At 37.3% G+C, this 19,645-nt stretch overlaps 2 protein-coding genes across 2 annotated transcripts in view; one reads left to right on the forward strand and one right to left on the reverse strand.

Annotated features, from left to right (window-relative positions):
* LOC137193619 (dual specificity protein phosphatase CDC14AB-like) lies at positions 1 to 18,529 on the forward strand. Its single transcript, XM_067604859.1, has 14 exons — positions 1 to 576; positions 2,713 to 2,803; positions 8,008 to 8,083; positions 8,175 to 8,267; positions 8,369 to 8,448; positions 9,765 to 9,831; positions 10,207 to 10,269; positions 12,113 to 12,200; positions 12,406 to 12,636; positions 12,770 to 12,908; positions 14,488 to 14,698; positions 14,957 to 15,048; positions 16,314 to 16,457; positions 16,620 to 18,529. Exons 1-14 carry the CDS (start codon positions 531 to 533, stop codon positions 16,666 to 16,668), a joined length of 1,470 nt encoding a protein of 489 aa, XP_067460960.1. The 5' UTR covers positions 1 to 530; the 3' UTR covers positions 16,669 to 18,529.
* LOC137193618 (dynein axonemal intermediate chain 4-like) overlaps positions 18,484 to 19,645 on the reverse strand; it is an 11,459-nt gene continuing 10,297 nt past the window's right edge. Inside the window, exon 17 of the mRNA XM_067604857.1 lies at positions 18,484 to 19,489. Within this exon, the coding sequence (XP_067460958.1) occupies positions 19,439 to 19,489 (51 nt within the window). The 3' untranslated portion in view covers positions 18,484 to 19,438. The remainder of the gene's footprint in view (positions 19,490 to 19,645) is intronic.

A 19,645-nucleotide genomic window follows, 5' to 3' on the forward strand; every position in this document is an offset into this window, starting at 1 on the left:
GAGCATGTGCAGAGCAGACAGATTAGCGCTCTCTCTGACTCTCTGGGCGGCTTGGTGCGTGTCCTCAGCGCTCGCTGGAATATTCCAGGAAACGTTTTAATTTAGGTGTTGAATAATTTGCGGGAAACTATCCCGCTCAAGCTGAGGAAGCGGGTTTCTGGGAGAGAGAACCTGAATGAGTTGGGTTTTATTGGCCTTAAGAGACTTTTGACGCGCGTGGATGGTGGACGTGGAACTGGAGACGTGACAATTTGCCTGTTAAAGAGTTCTTGGGACTTTTTTTTTTTAGAGCTGGACGTTTTTAACTCTAAGTACGGTTAGACTCATCGAAGTTGGATAGAAATACTGGATTTTATCATGATATTTTATACAGGAGGCGTGATATTCTGGACACATCTCAAGAGGCATCATAACAGATAATCCAGAATAAACAAACCCTCTTCAGTTTGATATAGACTTGAGCTGAAGAATATTCATATTTTAAATCATATAAAACAAAGATTCTTACAGGAATCACGTCGCGTAGTCAAATGGCAGATGAATATGAACAGTCCTGTGCGTCAGAATTTATCAAAGGTAAGTTACACGTTTGTTTGTGGTATTTAATAATCAGTGGTGGAAGAAGTATTCAGATCCTTTATTTAAGTAAAAGTACCAATATAGCAATGTTAAAATACCCCTTTACAAGTAAAAGTATTATGAGCTTGATGGAGTTAAAGTATTGCAGTAAAAGTAGTGGTTTGGTCCCTCTGACTGATATATTATTATATATGACATCATTAGATTATTAATAGTGAAGCATCAGTGTTAGAGCAGCATGTTACTGTTGTAGCTGCTGGAGGTGGAGCTAGTTTACACTACTTTATATACAGTTAGCTAGTTTAGTCCAGTGGTTCCCAACCTAGGGGTCACAGCCCCTCCAAAGGGTCACCAGATACATCTGAGGGGTCATGAGATGATTAATGGGAGAGGAAAGAAGAAAAAACAAAGTTCTGATTCACAAATCTGTTTTCAGTTTTTGGACTTTTTGTCTAATCTTAGATTTTTGGTGAAATATTGGATCATTTGAACATTTATTGAAATGGAACCATGTAAAAGCTTGTTATATTATCCATTGTGTCAAATCTTCATCTGAAAAGTAACTAAAGCTGTCAAATAAATGTAGTGGAGTAGAAAGTACAATATTTCCCTCTGAAATGTAGTGGAGTGGAAGTATAAAGTAGCATCAGATGAAAATACTCAAGTAAAGCACAAGTACTTCAAAATTGTATTTGAGTACAGTGCTTGAGTAAAAGTACTCAGTTACTTTCCAACACTGTTAATAATCAGTAATAATCTGTATAAATCTTCTACACAAATATCACTGCTACATCAGTCCTGATCCCTGAGAGGTACACATGTTATCAAGTGTAATTGGCTGGACATAAATACAGTAAATTGGCCTTGAACACTGAGACCCCCATTATAAATAACATAGAAATAGCCTATAATACTAAGACAAAAAGACAATATCACTACAACCTGTTGAGTACCACAAAATGGGTGTTTATGGTGATATTATAGGAATATTACAGTGACATAAGAGGCTAAATACAAATTAAGTTACCATAAACATGTTAAAAGCCATAAAAGCACAATACGATAACACTTTAATTTCCCCTATTTAGCTTTTAGAGTGGCATACAACATGCAATAAATAGTTAACAATACAATGTACACAATATAATGTAGTTGTTGGTGCATTTCTGAGAAGATCCTTTATAAAGAGTTTATATGTTGTAACTAATGACTTTATTGATGGTTAATAAAGTTCACTAATACTTTGTGATACAGATATAAGCCATTAATAAGAACAACTTTTGGGTTGCCAGGTTGTGACTTTATAGACTGTTCTTAGGTTCTTCACTTTCTAAAGAGCCATCATATATTCAGTTATAAGTGCTAACAAATCATTGATAAAGGTTTTTATTATTATTATTATTTACAACAATACAACTGAAAAACCAAAAGTTGATCCTATTAAAGGCATATAAATGATCCAAAGCATTTATTGAGCATTTGTAAAGCACTCAATTACAACTTCTTATTAGAGAGTGGTACCAGAGTGATCAGTGGTGTAATGTGACTAAGTACATTTACACAAGTACTGTACTTAAGTACACATTTGAGGTACTTTTACTTTAAATAATGTTTCTATTTCATGCTACTTTATATCTCTACTCTATATATCCAACGTTATGTAATTAAGTGTTACGTTTTGAAGTAATTCAGTGAAAAAGGTTTCAGTAGTGCTAGGATTAAGTTTTAAGTATTAAACAGGTTAAGTAACAGGCAGCGTGTGGTTTGAGGCGAGGAGCTTTGAGCTCTTGTTTTCAGAACACTGAACTTCAGTAAAACTGAGAGAATTTCCAGTTACTCATGTGGAATATCATAATTTAAATGTGCAATTTCTGGAAATGTACATTGGACATGTGAGTGCAATTAGAGGTTTCACTATCAGAACTATTTGTCTATATAATCCAGTTTGAAACCAAAAGCACTGGTCATCTGGGTTGATGTGTCCCTGAACCAAAAACTGAAAACCAAAACTGTCCATGATGCAACTCCTCCAGCTGAACTCACAACAGCCATCAATAATGCAATGTTATCTGTCTGCTTGTCCCTCTGTGTGTGTGTGTGTGTGTGTGTGTGTGTGTTTGTTGTCTACCACAGACCGGCTGTACTTTACCACTCTGCGTGTCAAACCAAAGAATACAGCCAACACACACTACTTCAGCACAGATGAGGAGTTCATATATGACAGGTACGTTCCTGTGATAAGCAGCTGGATCACATTAACATACTTTGGTCACTGTTGGAGTCGCTGCCACAGAATCTTTTGACAGATGTTTTTATCCACATCTGGTGACAGAACAGTGTACCAAAAACACTCAAACATGCATAATACATCAGTTCATCAAGTCTGCTCACTAAATATTTTGTCAATCAAATCATGTTGTGTGGTCTGTAGTCACCTTCAGTGTCTATGATGTAAACAGACTGAAATAATGACAATGTTGCCACTACTTAAATGCACATACATTGATGTTGGTTTAACAAATTCTTTATGCTATTTTTAGTATTGGACCATATTTTATATTTTCTGTATCTTGCATGTTATGATGTCATTCCATATTTATATTTACATTACAGCACGTAGCAGTTTCCTCTATCCTCAACATTTACATTACTGCTCAGTAGTCATGACTGATGGAACAAGTGAAGCTAGAGGTTTAACACCAGTCAAATCACTCCACTGATTAAAGGTGCACTGTGGAGTTTTCTTGTAAACAAACAAAAGCAGGGCTGAAAATAATGATTATTCCTATTATCGATTAGTCTGTTGATTATTTTCTTGATTAATCAGTTAGCTGGTCCATAAAATATCAGAAAATGGTGAAACATGTCGGTCACTGTTTCCCAAAGCCCAAGCTGACGTCTTTATGTGTCTTGTTTTGTCCCGACCAACAGTCCACAACCCAAAGATATTCAGTTTACTGCCAAAGAAGACAAAAAGAAAACTCAAATATTCATATTTGAGAATCTGGAATCAGAGAATTTGGACATTTTCCTCTTAAAAAATGACTCAGAATGATTCATCAATTATCAAAATAGTTGGCGATTAATTTAATAGTTGGAAACTTAAAAAAATGTTTACAGTGAGTGTTTATCATCAAACAAACCTGATGCATTTCCTTCTACATAAAACATTTTTAAAGATGATTTTTTTAAAGAAGTATTTTTTAAATCCTGTATCTTCTCTGCACTTCCTGGCGCATTACAGCCACCTGTAGATCAGTGGAATAGTGTGAAGTCATTGGCAGGAATGTGTATAGCGTCACCCGTGTGCACACTTGCCTGCATGTGAGCCTGCAATGGTGACCCACACATAAAAAAACTGCTTCATAGCTCTACTAGAGGTGTACCTGTGGACATGCAGCTAGCTTTGGTTTTATGTGATGAAGGTTTTAGATACTGGCCTCTGAAACTTTTGCTGCTACTCCAAAGCAATGGAACTTCAAGGAATTTTGATTGTTCTGTTTGAGATGCTGAGAATTTTTCTCACTAATCTGGATAATCCACAGATGCCACTGTCAACAGTTTTCATGGGGACTTCTTCAGTACAAAGTAATTGAACTGAAAACCATTCACACTGAGGTCTATGGATTATCCAGAGACGGAGCCATAGTTGTTGAGATTTTCAAATATTTAGACATCTCTGATTCAATATTTCAAAATCTGGACAAATTTAAACAAAAACTATCCGTTAAACATTATCATTAACTGACCATTAAAAGTATATTTTTGTTAGTGGTTGTACATTAAGAACCAAGTATTCCTTATCAGAGCAGGTAAAGCAAATCATAGAGGTTAGCAACATGTCAGTCCAGATTCTGTATGAAGAGTTGGGTCTTTAGTCTGGTTAACATCACAGAGCTGTCATGAGTCTGATGTTTGTGAGGACCTTAAAGTGACAGAGTGACTGCACGTGAGCAAAAGAGGTCTTAGTAAGTAAGTCAGCAGCTGATCAAATAAAAAGCCCCAAACTTTATATACAACACAGTTCTGTCAGCACAGACATGGAATTACTTAACAACACAATGTTCCAACATTTTCATACAAGTATGCAACAGAACGAAGACTTTCTGTTCTGTTAGTACAGCCAGTTATTCAGGGTGCAGTTACTTCTCTCCTTCACTTGTACCCTTTTGCTCATCTTTCCTTTGCCAGCGCTAATATAATCTGTCACCTCCGTCACTTGAACCATGTGCAAATTTATCTGAGTACATAACCCAACAGATCATCATGCATATCGAGTCGATGCTCTGTCTTAATACAGCTCGGAGCTGTATTATTACTAGCAACAGGGTCTTACATATCACACCCTTACATCTGGGGAAGTTGAAGAACACACAGGCTGCTGCACTCTGCATCAGTCAGAGTAGTTGACCATCTGCCAAATTAGGTCATTGCAGCTATAATAAAGTTTATTTATATATCGCTTATCAAACTCAGAGATTACAAAGTGCTTGACAAGGACAGAATGAGAGAAGACAGAAAAACAGGCAACATATGTGTTACATATGGATTTTCACACCTAGAGTAAACCAGTCTGCATATACACATAAATACACACACTTTTATTTTAATGTACACGATTTGAACAACAGTAAAAGAAGATACTGAGATTGCAATTGAGTTGGAGAGTCGTTCCAGAGTTGAATTGCTCTAACAGCAGAAGCTCTTTAGTCTTATACCTGGACATAAGAGGAGCTAATAGCTTCCTGTGCGATGACCTCACACTGCATGTAGGACCAACCTGGCAATGATTAAACATGTCTAGTGTCCACACCACTGGTCATTAGACTCTCTGCTATGACAGATTTATTTTATTATTTTATTTATTATTATTATATATGTATATATATCATGTATATATATGTGTGTGTGTGTGTGTTTGTGTGTGTATGTGTGTGTGTGTATATATATTATTTTTAGCAAAAAGGTTAGACTTCCCTTTCTTGCTAAAAGTGAAGAATGTCACTGTGCTTTTTCTTCAAAAGCACACCTCAGTAATTCACTTTAATACCAAACTGAAGCTTTTATTTATGTAAGGAATTGTGGATGTTTTCACATGAATACACACTAGCAAGTAAGTTATTAAACATCATACAGACAGGTGACATTAGAGGAAAAACCTGACTAAATGAGTGGAGAAACGAATGATCATGGCCTTTACAGTCACCAGATCTCAACTCAGCTGATCACCTATGGGAGGTGTTAGACATTAGGCTCTCTGTATGATGCAGAGTGTGTGTGTCACCTCAGACACATGTAAGTACAGTAGGCCAAGGAAATAGCCCAGTCATGGTTAATCCCACTTCTCTCACCCTTCATTCAGTCATTCTTGAATTTCATCTGGTCATGTGAATTCCAGCCTGAAGGTGAGGCACACTGGTTGCTGTAAACAGAGCTGGTGGTTATGATCCCGCTATAAGACATAGGTCAAGATGAGATCAGTGGCTTTGCCCTCGTGGTGGAGAGGGATTTAGGACAATCTATGGATGACGTCAGTTGGACTGGATCATTCCAGTCTACCAACTCAAATGTACACAGTCGCTAGTGGTTGACAGTCTGAAAAATAATGTTGCTATGTTTGAGAAAAAAAGATTTGCAAAATCCTACATGTCTTTCCAGGCTATAGTACAATAATTCAGTGCACTTAACACACACGTCTTACATGAACATCTTACATAAGTAAACCATAAGCATAATATGGAATATTATGGGACAATTTCACCCTTGTGAAAGCACAGTGCAGCTCATTGTTTGCGCTCACAAAGTATGTGTACTGATTTAAGCAGAAGCTTATTATGCAATCATGTCTGAAGGAGAGCTTAAAAGGTGCAGCTCAGTGGTGGAATTCATCTGAGATCAACAAGCTCTGAAAAGAAATAAAAATACATTTGCCTTTGCAAAGATCATGAGGCTTAACAAAAACTAGTATTAGACTTAAGTGGAACTTCATGGATTCAGAAAACAGGCGTTTTGTTGAATGTGAGGCTAAAGAGCAGCGGGCGGCAGATGTTGAAAAGTGCTCTTTGTGACATTATAATATGTTGGATGCCAGCTGTTGTACAAAATCAGCTTACTTCACATCATCAATGCAACCACAATCATGGCATGTCTATCAATAACATTATAATATCAGCAGCCAGTGAAGGGAAGCTGGAGTAAGGATGGATATGAACATGTCTCTGCGGGGGAAAAGCTGCGCTTCTGCATTTTGGAAAAGTTCCAACTGAGACCGAGATCTCTTGCTCAGGCGGCAGAAAATGGAATTATAATGATCCAAATGAGATGAGATCAAAACACGGATTATTTCTGCTGGTCATCGAACAATAAAAAAGAAGTAATTTTAAAAAGCAGGACTTTGTCACAGAGGTCTGGGCCACATAACTTTTCCATGTTTTGCACAAATTCTCAAGAACATAACCCGATTATGGATTTGGAGGCAATTAAACCACCTTCTCCCATGTATGTTTGTCCTTTAGCTAATGAAAACAAATATTAGAGGATTTTAAGGTGGAAGTGCTCCCAGCTACCTTACAACTATTTTAAGAAGGTGGGGGAAGTCCATAGTCATAACACCAGAGCCAGTGTTGCAAACTAATAGATTTAAGTCTAACACAGGTACAGTAAGGATTCCATTGAATCCTGCCCAGTCATCCTGAGTGCTATTTTTTTACCCAAGCACCCTGTGGTTCAGGCCAATCACCCGTCAATTAGCACTCTGGTGTGACCTTATGGCAAACATGAACACATACCATATGAGAGCAGGAGTTGCACCTTTCATCATGAACCCAGAATATAGTGCATTTACACTCATGTATTTTTTCAATAAGGGTGGAGGCTGTGGTGTTTGTAGAACAGTTTGGCCTTAACAAAAAGGAAATCCAGGCTCTTGATAAGTCACGGCGCTCTCATCTTAATGCATCAAACTCAAAGCCTGTTTTAGCAATCTTACCTGGAGCAGATTATCAGAACACACCACTGTCCTGTTGACTCTCTAAGGATAAATCATTTGCCATTTTTGAAAATGAAACAAGACCATGTCTGTTTTGTCAGTCATACATATTCTGTACATGCTGAGCTCCATTTGACCACAGTAATAGCTCTATAGTGTATGACAACTATACACACTTTACTAGATTTCAACATTTGCATTGCTTTTGCATTGACAGAACCACACCAACAACCAAACAGCCACTTTCTCTTAAAGGCTTGAATATGGTGGAAATGTGTGAGAAAGGTTTATACTTGTCAAACTAATTCAGCGTGCAGGGCTCTTATGTATGAAATTTTATGAATAGATCATGATTTCCAAGAATAGATTTGAAGGTGTTGGTTTATATGACATGATTCTGCTCCCCTGCAGAATAAATGAGCATTCTGTGTGTGTTGCAGTTTCTATGCTGACTTCGGGCCTCTCAACCTGGCCATGCTGTACAGATACTGCTGCAAACTCAACAAGAAGCTCAAGGTAACAAAAACACAAACAGGACATTCGTTCAGTCTACAGTGTGCATCCTTTATATCAGTGCTGTTGTTACTGACTGTATTTATCTCTTCAGTCCTTCACGATGTCTAGAAAGAGACTGATTCACTACACCAGTTACGACCAGAAGAATAGAGCCAACGCTGCTGTTCTTATTGGTGCCTATGCTGTAAATATCTCTTTATTTGTTCGTCTATTCCTCTATTCATCCATCTATCTGTCTGTCTATCTGTCCGTTATTAATAATATAGGTTAATCTCCTTCCTGTAGGTCATATATTTGAAAAGAAGTCCAGAAGAAGCCTACAGGACTCTGATCTCAGGAAACAACATGGGCTACCTGCCTTTCAGGTAGGCCTGTACACACACACACACATACACACACACACACACACACACTGTCTGCAGTATTATAAAGGCATAATTTCTCGCCAAGACAAATGTGTATGTTTGTGTTTATATATCATTTAACACACCAAGCTACAAACTGTGCTGCATGTGCATAGTTTAATGTATCTCACTTAGGTACGGGGTTAAAAAAAAAAACAAACATCTTCACCTCTCCATCGGTGTCTGTTGGATTTATTGTCAATAATATATTTTTATTCACATCACTTCTCTAAGTGGTTTTGACAGAAAGTACACTAATCTTTGGTGGATTGGGTAAAAGTACAAGTTCACTGCATCTTGGGTTTAGATGTGATTCATTCTTTGTCCAACCTAACAGCAATTTAAAAATAAAAAAGTTAGTGGTAAAAAGCAACCATGTATTACTGTAAAGCAGCACTCCAGGGATTTAGTGCTGCAGTTGCATAAAGTTAGTGTGAGAGACAGATTCAAATAAAGAATGGTTGAAACTGATGCAGGTTTAATCTCCTTAAACAACAGACTCACCTTATGTGAGGTGTCCCAATTCACGCACACTTGGATATATCAGAGCTTTCAGAAGAATTCCAGTTTTTTGCAGTCTACTTTAAAACTTGGATGTTGATGTGAAGACTACTTACAAGTCTGGAACTCATAATTCCAATAACTCCAATATGATCTCATCCAGAGCAACAGAAGACATTTTACAAATGTTTTCTACTCATGAGCTGAACTTGATGTGTAAAATCTCATCAAAGCCCCCTTTAAAAACAGTGAGACTGTAAAATGATAGTGGTCATTTGTAGAGCTCAAATACAGTACATGTAACTCTATGCAAAACAGAGACTTGACTACAGCTGCAACGATTAGTCGAATAACTGATTACTTGATAGAAAATGAATCGGAAACTATTTTGATAATCGATTAATTGTTTAGGTCCTTTTTAAAGCAAGGGTTCAAAAATGTGTGTTTGCTGCTTTCCTTGTCTTACAGTATAGAAAATGTAATATCTCTGGGTTTTGGACTGGTGTTTGGACAAAATAAGACTGATGATTATGGAGCGAAATGATTGATCAGTTGAAAAAATGATCTGAAGATTAATCTTTAATGAAAATAATCCTTAGTTGCAGCCCTCAACTTGACATGTTCAAAATTTAGTCAGGTGTTTCTTGTCTTTGATGCATCCGATGCCAACGTTTGGATGCTGATCACAGTAGAAGGCTTTTAATTAGAATTAAATTAACATATCCATATTGGTGTGTGTGTGTGTGTGTGTGTGTGTGTGTGTGTGTGTATCATAGGGATGCAGCAGCAGGAGAGAGCTCCTTCAACCTCACCATCCTCGACTGTCTACAAGGAATACGCAAGGTGAACTACACAGGCTTAACTTAGTTAGTAGTAGGTAGAGTACTAACTGTCTCGTACACACTGAGTCTATCAGAGACTAGTGAAAGGTCAGTTAGCTTAGTTAGTCAGTGAGGAGAGAAACCTAACCCACCTTTATAAGATGACGCAAAGTTTAGTTACATCATATTGAAGTGATGTAAGATTTGAATAGCGTCTGGTAAAGAGACAAAAAACAACAGCTGCATGGAGGTCAGAGTTTTTCACCACTATATTCTTAATCTTTTAGTCTTATGAAAGTTTAGAGAGGTCATTAGGAGAGACGTTGCATCACAGTATCAGACTTTATTAAAAAAGCTACCCTGGGTCAACTCTCTCACTCTCTCTTCTGTCCTCCAGGCGCTGCAGTATGGTTTTCTGGACTTTGAATGCTTTGATGTAGAGGAGTATGAACATTATGAGGTGAGGGCACACAGACACTATCATCAACCCACACACAGCTCCACCTGCCTTAGAATTAAAAGACACAAGCAAGGACGATTATAAAATAACTCAACAGAGTAAATGAAAAACATCCAAGTCACTGCATGAAAAGATAAAGAAGGATTAAATTTTGTTTTTTGATCCCTGCTGTAAGCTAAGTAGAGATGATCTGGTTCTTTGTTTTTCTTTTTTGTCTCTTTCTGTCCTTAATCATCTTATAATGATTAACGAGGTAATATAATTTTGGTGCGTCAATGTTAGTTTTGTACCACATGTGGTCCTGTGTTTCTATACTATATATGAAAAAATTCATGACTGAAAATAATATTTCAAAGAATTGAAGCAACAGAGGCCAAAACATCCTGACCTTTACGCAATAATATGGCAGAAAAAAGCACTACATTTCCCATAATGCAACCAACAGCATGCTTCATTCCCACACCCACAAGTTCACACCCCCAGTTTATAATTTGTAATGCAGACTTTCTGTTATGAATTTTCAGCCAAAGCAGAGATATGATGACATGATGATATGATGACATCATCAGGGTTATTTTTCTCCAACTACAGAAAGCTCCTCCACAGCTGCAGAACATGTCATACAGCTGTTTCTACATGCTACGCGATACTCTTCACTCTTCAGAGGAGTCAATTGACCTTTATGTGTACAATCACTCTAATCACTAATTTACATCAGTCACTTATCACTCTTTCCCCTTTACATATTTTACTCTACATATTGTATCTTGTAATTGTGGTGACACTTTTTTTTTTAAATCACCATTTCATGTAATGTCTGATTCCAGTGGTGGGAGAAGTATTCAAATCATTTACTTTAGTAGAAGTAGTAATACCTCACTGTAAGAATACTCTATAACAAGTAAAGGTCCTGCATTCAAATTTGTACGTAAAAATACAGAAGCATTAGCAACAAAATGTACTTAAAGTATCAAAAGTAGAAGTGCTCAACATGCAGAATGGCTTCAGATCATTATTACTGATTGATTACAGTCATTTGTAAGTGGTACATTGGTACTTTGAACTACTTCATGTACAGTTCGCTGGTTTAATCTATAACAGTGTCTCATATTTTATAAACTGATCATATGATTTGTATATAAAATGAAATGTAGTGGAGTGCAAGTAAAAGTACTATTAAGTGGAAATATTTATGTTGGTCTATGGGAGGGGGAGTAACATAAATAAGAGTCAATTTATTGAGGTTTTCAATCTTTTATTGCCAGTTATAGAAGCTTGAATTTAACTTCAGGAAGAGTCTTGGCCGAAATAACAAACCAAACAGCCCTGAGTAGAAAAATAAAACCAAAATACTAAATAAACTACTTGAAAAAAGGTTAATCCCTAATAACACATAAAAACAGGAAAATGAGAATGGAACAAAAATGGCAGGTCTGCCCTACAGGGCTGCAAGGAGCTATAAATACTGTGGGTGTAAACACATTATTAATACAGGTAGACATCCACTTATGGGGAATATAACACTTCAGTAAAGTTCAAGTACATCAAAACTGTACTGAAGTACAGTACTTGAGTAAATGTACTTCAGTGCAATTCATAGTTTCCACCACTTTTTCAGAAATCAGAATCATTTGTTATGATGAATGATGAGTGGTCTTAATTTTAATAAACATTAGCGCTGGTGTGAGATTAGTGCTCCAAATTGTCCGAATGGTTTTACTCGTTTGCAGTAATAAAATCAAAATATCAATTTTACAGTTATATTCTGATGTTTCAAAATGATACATGCAGTCTTATTACCTGTCATACACTGCATCTCCTTCTTCTTCTTCTCTGTGTTTAGCGAGTAGAAAACGGGGATATGAACTGGATCATTCCTGGGAAAGTTCTGGCATTCAGCAGCCCTCATCACCGCAGTAAAATAGAGAACGGTGAGTCAGGTGTCAAAATGATGTCCAAAGGGCCTGGCATGGGCTCTAGTGAGGCTTCAGTAAAGTAAAGAGAAGTATGTATTTGAGTATTTATTGAATATGCTCATTTGAAGTTTATCACTTCGGAGTACAAATAATTACTCTTCAAAGGAAACTACTCGTCTGAATGCTAAGAAATCATATGATCATCATATTGTTCTTCCAGGTTATCCTCTCCACGCACCAGAGGCGTACTTTGCATTCTTTCACCAAAATGACATCACAGCCGTGGTTCGTCTGAACAGGAAGTTGTATGAGGGCAGGCGGTTCGAGGATGTAGGAATCGAGCACCACGACCTCTTCTTCCTGGATGGGACCACGCCCTCTGACCTCATCGTCAGGCGCTTCCTGCACGTGTGTGAGAGCACAGAAGGAGCTGTGGCTGTGCACTGTAAAGGTGAGAGTGGATTTGTGTGTGTATCAGGGTTTTTTTTCTCACAGTCAAATAAAATAAAATGCATCTTCATACAATATATAGAGAGTAAACCTTTTCTAAAACGTCTCCCTTTAAACACTCCATCCAATCATAGCTGGCCTGGGCCGTACGGGCACCCTGATTGGATGCTACCTGATGAAGCATTACCGGTTTACTGCAGCTGAGGCCATCGCTTGGATCAGAATCTGCCGGCCTGGATCCATCATCGGCCCCCAGCAGAACTTCCTAGAGGAGTGAGTCTCAGTTATGAATTTACAACAGCTCTGCAGATGTTTTTCAGTCTTCTGGTCGTTCAGTCATTCCAGCTGTTGGATGGATTGCCATGAAATTTGGCATGAACGTTTTAGTTTTTCTATTTACACCAACATGCACCAACAGGTCTAATTTTCCACCATCAGTTCATGGCAGCATACATCAAAAACTAATGACAGAAATTCCCGTCAGCCGCAGTTATAGTTTGAGATTAAATGGTGATTTTATAAAATATTTTTCTTATTGTCAACAAAACCAACGAAAAGACCAAAACCAACAATGAATTGATCTACTAATAAATATTGTGTGTGATATATCTTACTCCTAGTAGTTTATTTTGAATCAATCCCACATACACCATCCCGCTGCTGGAAATACTCAAGCAGCAAATGTGAATTAATCCTCCGCTGAAAATAGTCCCCAACAAATGCACTATTTCCTCCAGTTTGAGTGACGTTTGCTAAGAACTATAGTGACCAACTGCTTTGGGAAATTACTGAGCCTTTTTAAAAAATGAAAATATATATCTGTAAGCTGTTTTAAAGATTTACATCCTCAGTAGGAACAACTGGCTTAGGGAGAGCTGCAAACTGGGTAGGGTAGAGAGATGGACTAACATATTGTTGGTTTTGGTATTTCTATGGGATTTATTGACAATAACCAAAATGTTGACTATTGTCAGCCTTATCCTTTAAACTTTTTAATGCGTATGTTAACATACATGCCAGCTGTTGGTAGTGTGACAATAGAACCTGAATCTGACATGCTGAGTCTCAGGTGTCCTAATACAGTAAGAACTGAAGTCTTAAAGCTTGTTTATCTAATACGAAAAGAATCCAAAAGAATTTTCAGGTGATTTGTATTGACGCTACTAAAATGATGATAAAGTGTTACTCAATTCTGAGTAGGAATCTGTTTTACATATAACTTCTGTCATCAGTTGTTGTTCAAGTACAGAACAACTGATGCAATGAGAAAGGAAGAAAAAAGACAACACTAGTTCAAATTCAAATTAGAATAGAAATAGACATTTAGATGATATTAAGAGTACAACAGTTGAGAGCTACTGGTGGGACCATTAATGGGGAATTTGACCTATTATATCATAGCAGAACATAATTACATGATGGCATTTAGATTTACATAAAGACAGTGAATCTGGTTGAGAGGAATGTTTTTCATATAATCAAATAAAATAATGCCATATGTTGTAAAAGGTTTCAACCAATATGTATTTTTTGTGTTGTATGAATTAATTGATTTCTGCAATCCACATCCCAACTGGCACTGGACCTTAATTTTAGAGAAACACATTTTTTGGCGATAATCAATAAGATTTTTTTAAGCTTGACATCACTGCCATGACGACCAAGTCTTAAATTAGTTAAATTACCCAGCAGGTGGAACATAGGAATGTATGTTTATCTTCCCCTAAGCCACATGTAAAGCAGAGAGGTGAAGGATGGAATGATGACAAAGCTTATGGCAAAAATGTTGGTACCAGTGTATGGAGTCATTTTTATTTGTTCCTTATGTGTGTGTGTGTGTGTGTGTGTGTAGGAAACAGCACAGTTTGTGGGTCCAGGGCGATGTCCATCGCTCCAAACAGAAACTGGTTCAGCAGAGACAGAGTCGGCGGCAGCAGCATCTGCAGCAGCCTCACAGCTCGGACTCTGCGGGGGAGAAACAAGAAGCTATGTCCCGCCTGCTGTCAAGCATGGATGACCTGTCAATCAACACCACCCTCTACAAATCATACAGTCTGGATGAGGTGAGGGGCGGGGCTTTCTGGCATCTTTATTATTGCTCCTTTAAAGTGAGGATTACATTATTTAAGACTATGAACAGACATTAGCTACGTATTTACAATCCGATCCTACGGATGACTTCACATTTTCTTGAAGTTCAGTTTGAATAAATTTTTCCTTTTGTTTAATTTTATTTTGTATATTAAAAAAAAACTGTTGAAAAATGGTCATTCAGGAACCCAGTGTCTTAACAGACTGATATTACTCTATGCATACATTAGAATAACTGCAAGGAAACCAGTCTAACTCAGGGAGACCAACTGAGAGCACTGAAGGGAAAACGGCCACCAAGATCTGCCTCATCTTCCTCAAGGTACACTGCACTGTGTGTGCATGTGTGTGTGTGTGTGTGTGTGTGTAAGTAGGTGTGTGTTTGTATTAATCATGTTGCAGGTAGAAAAATGGGTTTATGATGTGAAATTATGGGAACTTGCCTCACATTTGGTGAAATTAGTCCCATTGAGGTGAATGATTTAAATTGTAGGGTTATGATTTGGTTTTGACTGAAGGTAACTATTGTGTTGGGGTTAGGCATGTAGTCAGTATGGTTAAAGGAATAGTTTGACATTTTGAGAAATACACTTATTTGCTTTTTGCGGAGAGTTAGATGAGAAGATTGACACCACTCTCATGTCTGTCACTCAATAAGCTACATTGTTAGCTTAGCTTAGCACCAAGACAGGAAAAAGGGTGAATCTGAAAGGGTTATATCTCCTATAACAAGTTAGTCAGTCAGTTTTTTGAGGTGCTAATAGGCAGATTATTTTTACATTTGGATAGCCAGGCTAGCTGTTTCCCCCTGCTTCTAGTGTTTTTGCAAGGCTAAGCTAACAATAGCTTTTTTTGTATCTGTCAGAATGTAACTCTCGGAAAGAAAGCAAATAAGTTAATTTTCCAAAATGTTGAAGCTACTCCTTGAAAGGATAAGGCTGGTGATTTTCAATGTTTTTCTTACAGACAATAAATGTTCAGAGTCAAACCAACAGTGAATTGATCTACATACAAGTTATGATATGTAGTACAACAAGCTAACGAAGCTCTGGAAATGGAGCCGTGTTCCTGCACAGGCTCAGTGTGTCTGCCTTACACAGAACTACTCTCCTGAGACTGAAAACGTTATTGCTGTTATTAGTTTTTGGAGCCATTTCTAAACAAACTAATATGGTTGTAAACTTTTTGATGAAGAAACATGTCACCCAGTGCATCCGTATGACTCATTGACGTGTTTTTAATAGTTTTTGGACAACAACGGAGGTCTACGGCACAGAGGAATAAGATATATCAGATACTTTTAAGTAGATCAGTTCATTGTTGGTTTGGCTCTGCACGAGATTTGTTGACAGTAAAAAAAATATAGAAAATAACAGCCTGATCCTTAGAGGTTAGAATAAGTCTCCAGGGAGTGATTGTGAATTAATGCAATGCCCTAGCTCCTAAGTGACAAAATCAAGTAAGTGTGTGTCTTTTTACTAATGGTAAGCAACAGGAATTCATGATACATCCTGTTTTAATTCATGCATCACCCATACAGACATACATATGTAATTATCTGTCAATGCCTTTGTGTTTCTTAATTAGGTTGAACTTGTCCAAGGCCTCTCACTGCTCCATCCTCCCACCCCATAAGTCCTCTAAAGTCCCCCTCTCCTTCTCCTCATCCTCCTCCTCCTCTTCTAAGAAGCTGGTACGAAGCTCCTCCTCCTCAGCCGTGCAGATCAAGAGGTGAGTCTCCATGTTTTTGTTCCTTTTAACCACTTTTCATATACAGTGCACAAGCATTAATGGGACTCTCTGACAACACCATTGGGAAGAAATGAATATTATTTCTCATGTCATACTCTGCTCATACTCTCTCTCTCTTTCTTTTCTATGTCTCTCTCCCAGTCCCTTCAGCCTCAGTCTGTTCAGTACCAGGCATGCTGTCATTCACTGACTTCACAGTTTCCAATCTGCTGACAAGCTGAGTCAACCTGTGGTTGTCTAGGCCTTAAACATTTTGTCAACCTTGACAATTAATTATCTGTCTGACACTGTAACTTCACATTTAATGCAGGGATTCACAGAAACAGGAGCTTTGTAGAGTTATCCCAAAGTCTGTAAAACACTTATGCATAAAGTTAAAGGGCTTTGTGGATCATTGGTCACCTTAACCAATATGTGTTAAAAGGACTGGCACCAAAACACATGTCCATGTCTCCAGTACGTTATAATCAGATGGTGTTATGTAATTATGGGCAATTAACATGATCTTTAACATGAGAAAAGCTGTAACACTGGCCTTGATAATATCTAAACTAACAGGATTTTTTTAGAGAAGAAAAACAAAAATGGAGCTTTGCGTGGTTCAGGCAGAGCACTAAAATCACCATGCATGAGTTGATTGGCATCATCATTCATGTTTAACAATCATTCATCAACATAATATAACACTGTTTCCTCCAAGCAGAATTCTTTGTTCTCATTTGTATTTAATGAACAAGATCATTAATGAAAAACATTCATTAAAATCTTTTCAAGGGTTTTAGAGCACACTGGAAGTGCCGTTTTTGGAGTGCATTGGAAATCTATAGTGTTGTTGAACCCTTGTACAACTTAGGCTTTTATTGCAGTCACTCAGAGTTTTTCAACATTTGTTACAAGGTTTCATCCACAGTGGAAATGAGAATAAATTGTCAAAGGAGACCTGGGGCAAACTATCTGTCGGTCAGATCACATATTGGTTCAGGTAACAAATGGACCAAACTTAAATAGGTGTTTAAAAGGTATTTAGTACCTTTCCCAGCCTGAGTAACTTTGAGTTTAAATCACATCACAGTAAGTAGCAGCAAACTGGAGAACATAATGTAAAGAATGAAGGGGATTAAAGCACAAATCCACACACATTTCAAGTATCTTTTGTATAGGTATAGCTGGCTGTATGCTGTACATCACTGGAGGCAGAGCATTGCAATACTGAATTCAAAGCTTTACCATATGGGTCTCTATATGGCAAAGTTATTAGGATTTAAAATCAAGAAGTGAGCACAGATTATAATAAGAAGGTTGATGGTTTTTAATCTGTATCCTTTTGATGTAACAGCATTTTCAAACAATGTAGAAATCGGTGGAGGAGTGAAAACAAAGCCATGTAACTCTCAACTGCAACTGCACTTTATTTTTTAGAACTTTAAGATACATGTTTTTGAAAAGAAAAAAAACTTAACTTCATAAATTATTACTGAATATTTGTTTTGAATCAAGTAAGGAGCACTATATGAACAGATCATATACGTACATATAGTTCAATTAAAATCAGATTTATCAAACAAAACACAGCATGGAAACTTAAATCACAGAGATATTTTTAGTTGCCAACAATAATTTTGGCAACTAAAACTGTCTTCATGAAGGGAATTTTTTCAGTGGCAGGCCACAGGAGCCATGCCTGTGTGTGTAGCTGTGTTGAACATTTTTTCTGTTTTCTGAGCAAATGCTATGTTGATATTTGTTTAACTTTGTTTTTGTTTCTTGCAACGTGAATGCTAATCATGCTATGCAAATGATGTATTGTTGCTGTTATGAAATATAATCATCTGCTCTTGGATCATTTGTGACCATTATTGCTGGTGTTGTTTTGGCACTGTATTGTCTGATCACTGATTGAAAAAATAATCATTTGTGATGTACAATTTGATGAGTTGGTTGTCATTAGTGTTGCTGCAGAGATTATTATTTTCAAAATGAATAAAGGCTGCTGATGAAGATAAAATGATTCACATTACCCTTTATTAAGCACACATAACAGTAGAATTGACGCATGTGATAGCCGTCAGCTTCTGCTTTCATACTCAAGGTCTTATAATCATTTTTCCTACAAAAGAAACAACATATCCAGGAGCTTGAGGTTACAATGTTAAGTCATTAAAAAACTCGATTCATGAAGTGGCTGGCATTTTTTTGACTTCCTGTTAAATTATTGATGTATTTGACAACAAGAAGTTTAGGGATGAAACAACAGAACGTTTTGTCCCTGTGACACTTGTCAACATAACAACAAAGACTGAACTGGTATGCGAGACTAAATGTCAAATGTATATTTGTAGTAGATAAACATTCCCTGAAAAGACCCTAAAATGCTGTATTCATGAATGTAGGGGCTTGATTTTGCTCTGTCAACGATCAAATTAAGGTGTTTTACCCTTAAATTTCCCCCCTCCCCATTATTCACTACAATTTTAATCTCACAAGACACATTTAAGGGTGTTTAAGTTAAGACAATAAGGGGTTCTGTACCTGTATGCAATCTCAACATGATTATGTGTATGTGCTGCTTTGGCTCCCATGTGAACAAGCAGAGGAAGTTAGGATATATCATCACAAACATGATGGATAAGAATCTAAACATCTAAAGCACCTAAAACTTTTTCACAGTGCTGTATCTGTTTATGTGTATTTGTGTATTTCACATGAGAATCCATCTTGTCAGGCTTCAAGTTATGTGCTTGTGTCTGAACCACCTGTAGTTCAGACAAATCAGTGTCCTATGAGGATTCTCGCGTGATCTTGTGATCTCGCCAATACAGCTGCCTCACAAGGTAAAATCGTGATAGACAGATGGTACATCCAATCTCCTGCCAAGTATTTTTTGAAAGTGCCTGCCCTTTTCCGAAGAGTTTCCAAGGACAACTTCTCAAATGGTTTTGTGTAACAAACCATTTGGCGCATCAGGTTAATCTGGATATTGCAGAGCAGATGATGCTTTCCAGAATATCCACCTGAAAGAAAAGATCCAGAAAAACACTGAGTCAGGTAAGAAGCTAACTGAAGAAAGAAGCTTCTAAACTGCATATTAAATGCCTCACAACAGTATGATATTCTGTCAATAAAAGGCAAATATTACATGAGATGATAATGGAGTGAGTTTAATAAAA

This window comes from Thunnus thynnus, chromosome 12 (assembly GCF_963924715.1).
Source record: "Thunnus thynnus chromosome 12, fThuThy2.1, whole genome shotgun sequence".
Lineage (NCBI taxonomy): Eukaryota > Metazoa > Chordata > Actinopteri > Scombriformes > Scombridae > Thunnus > Thunnus thynnus.

Coding starts and splice junctions, on each gene's coding strand:
- LOC137193619 (XM_067604859.1), top strand. CDS start 531: ATGGCAGATGAATATGAACAGTCCTGTGCGTCAGAATTTATCAAAG. Junction 8,084..8,174: donor AACTCAACAAGAAGCTCAAG/GTAACAAAAACA, acceptor TTATCTCTTCAG/TCCTTCACGATGTCTAGAAA. Junction 9,832..10,206: donor GTCTACAAGGAATACGCAAG/GTGAACTACACA, acceptor TCTGTCCTCCAG/GCGCTGCAGTATGGTTTTCT.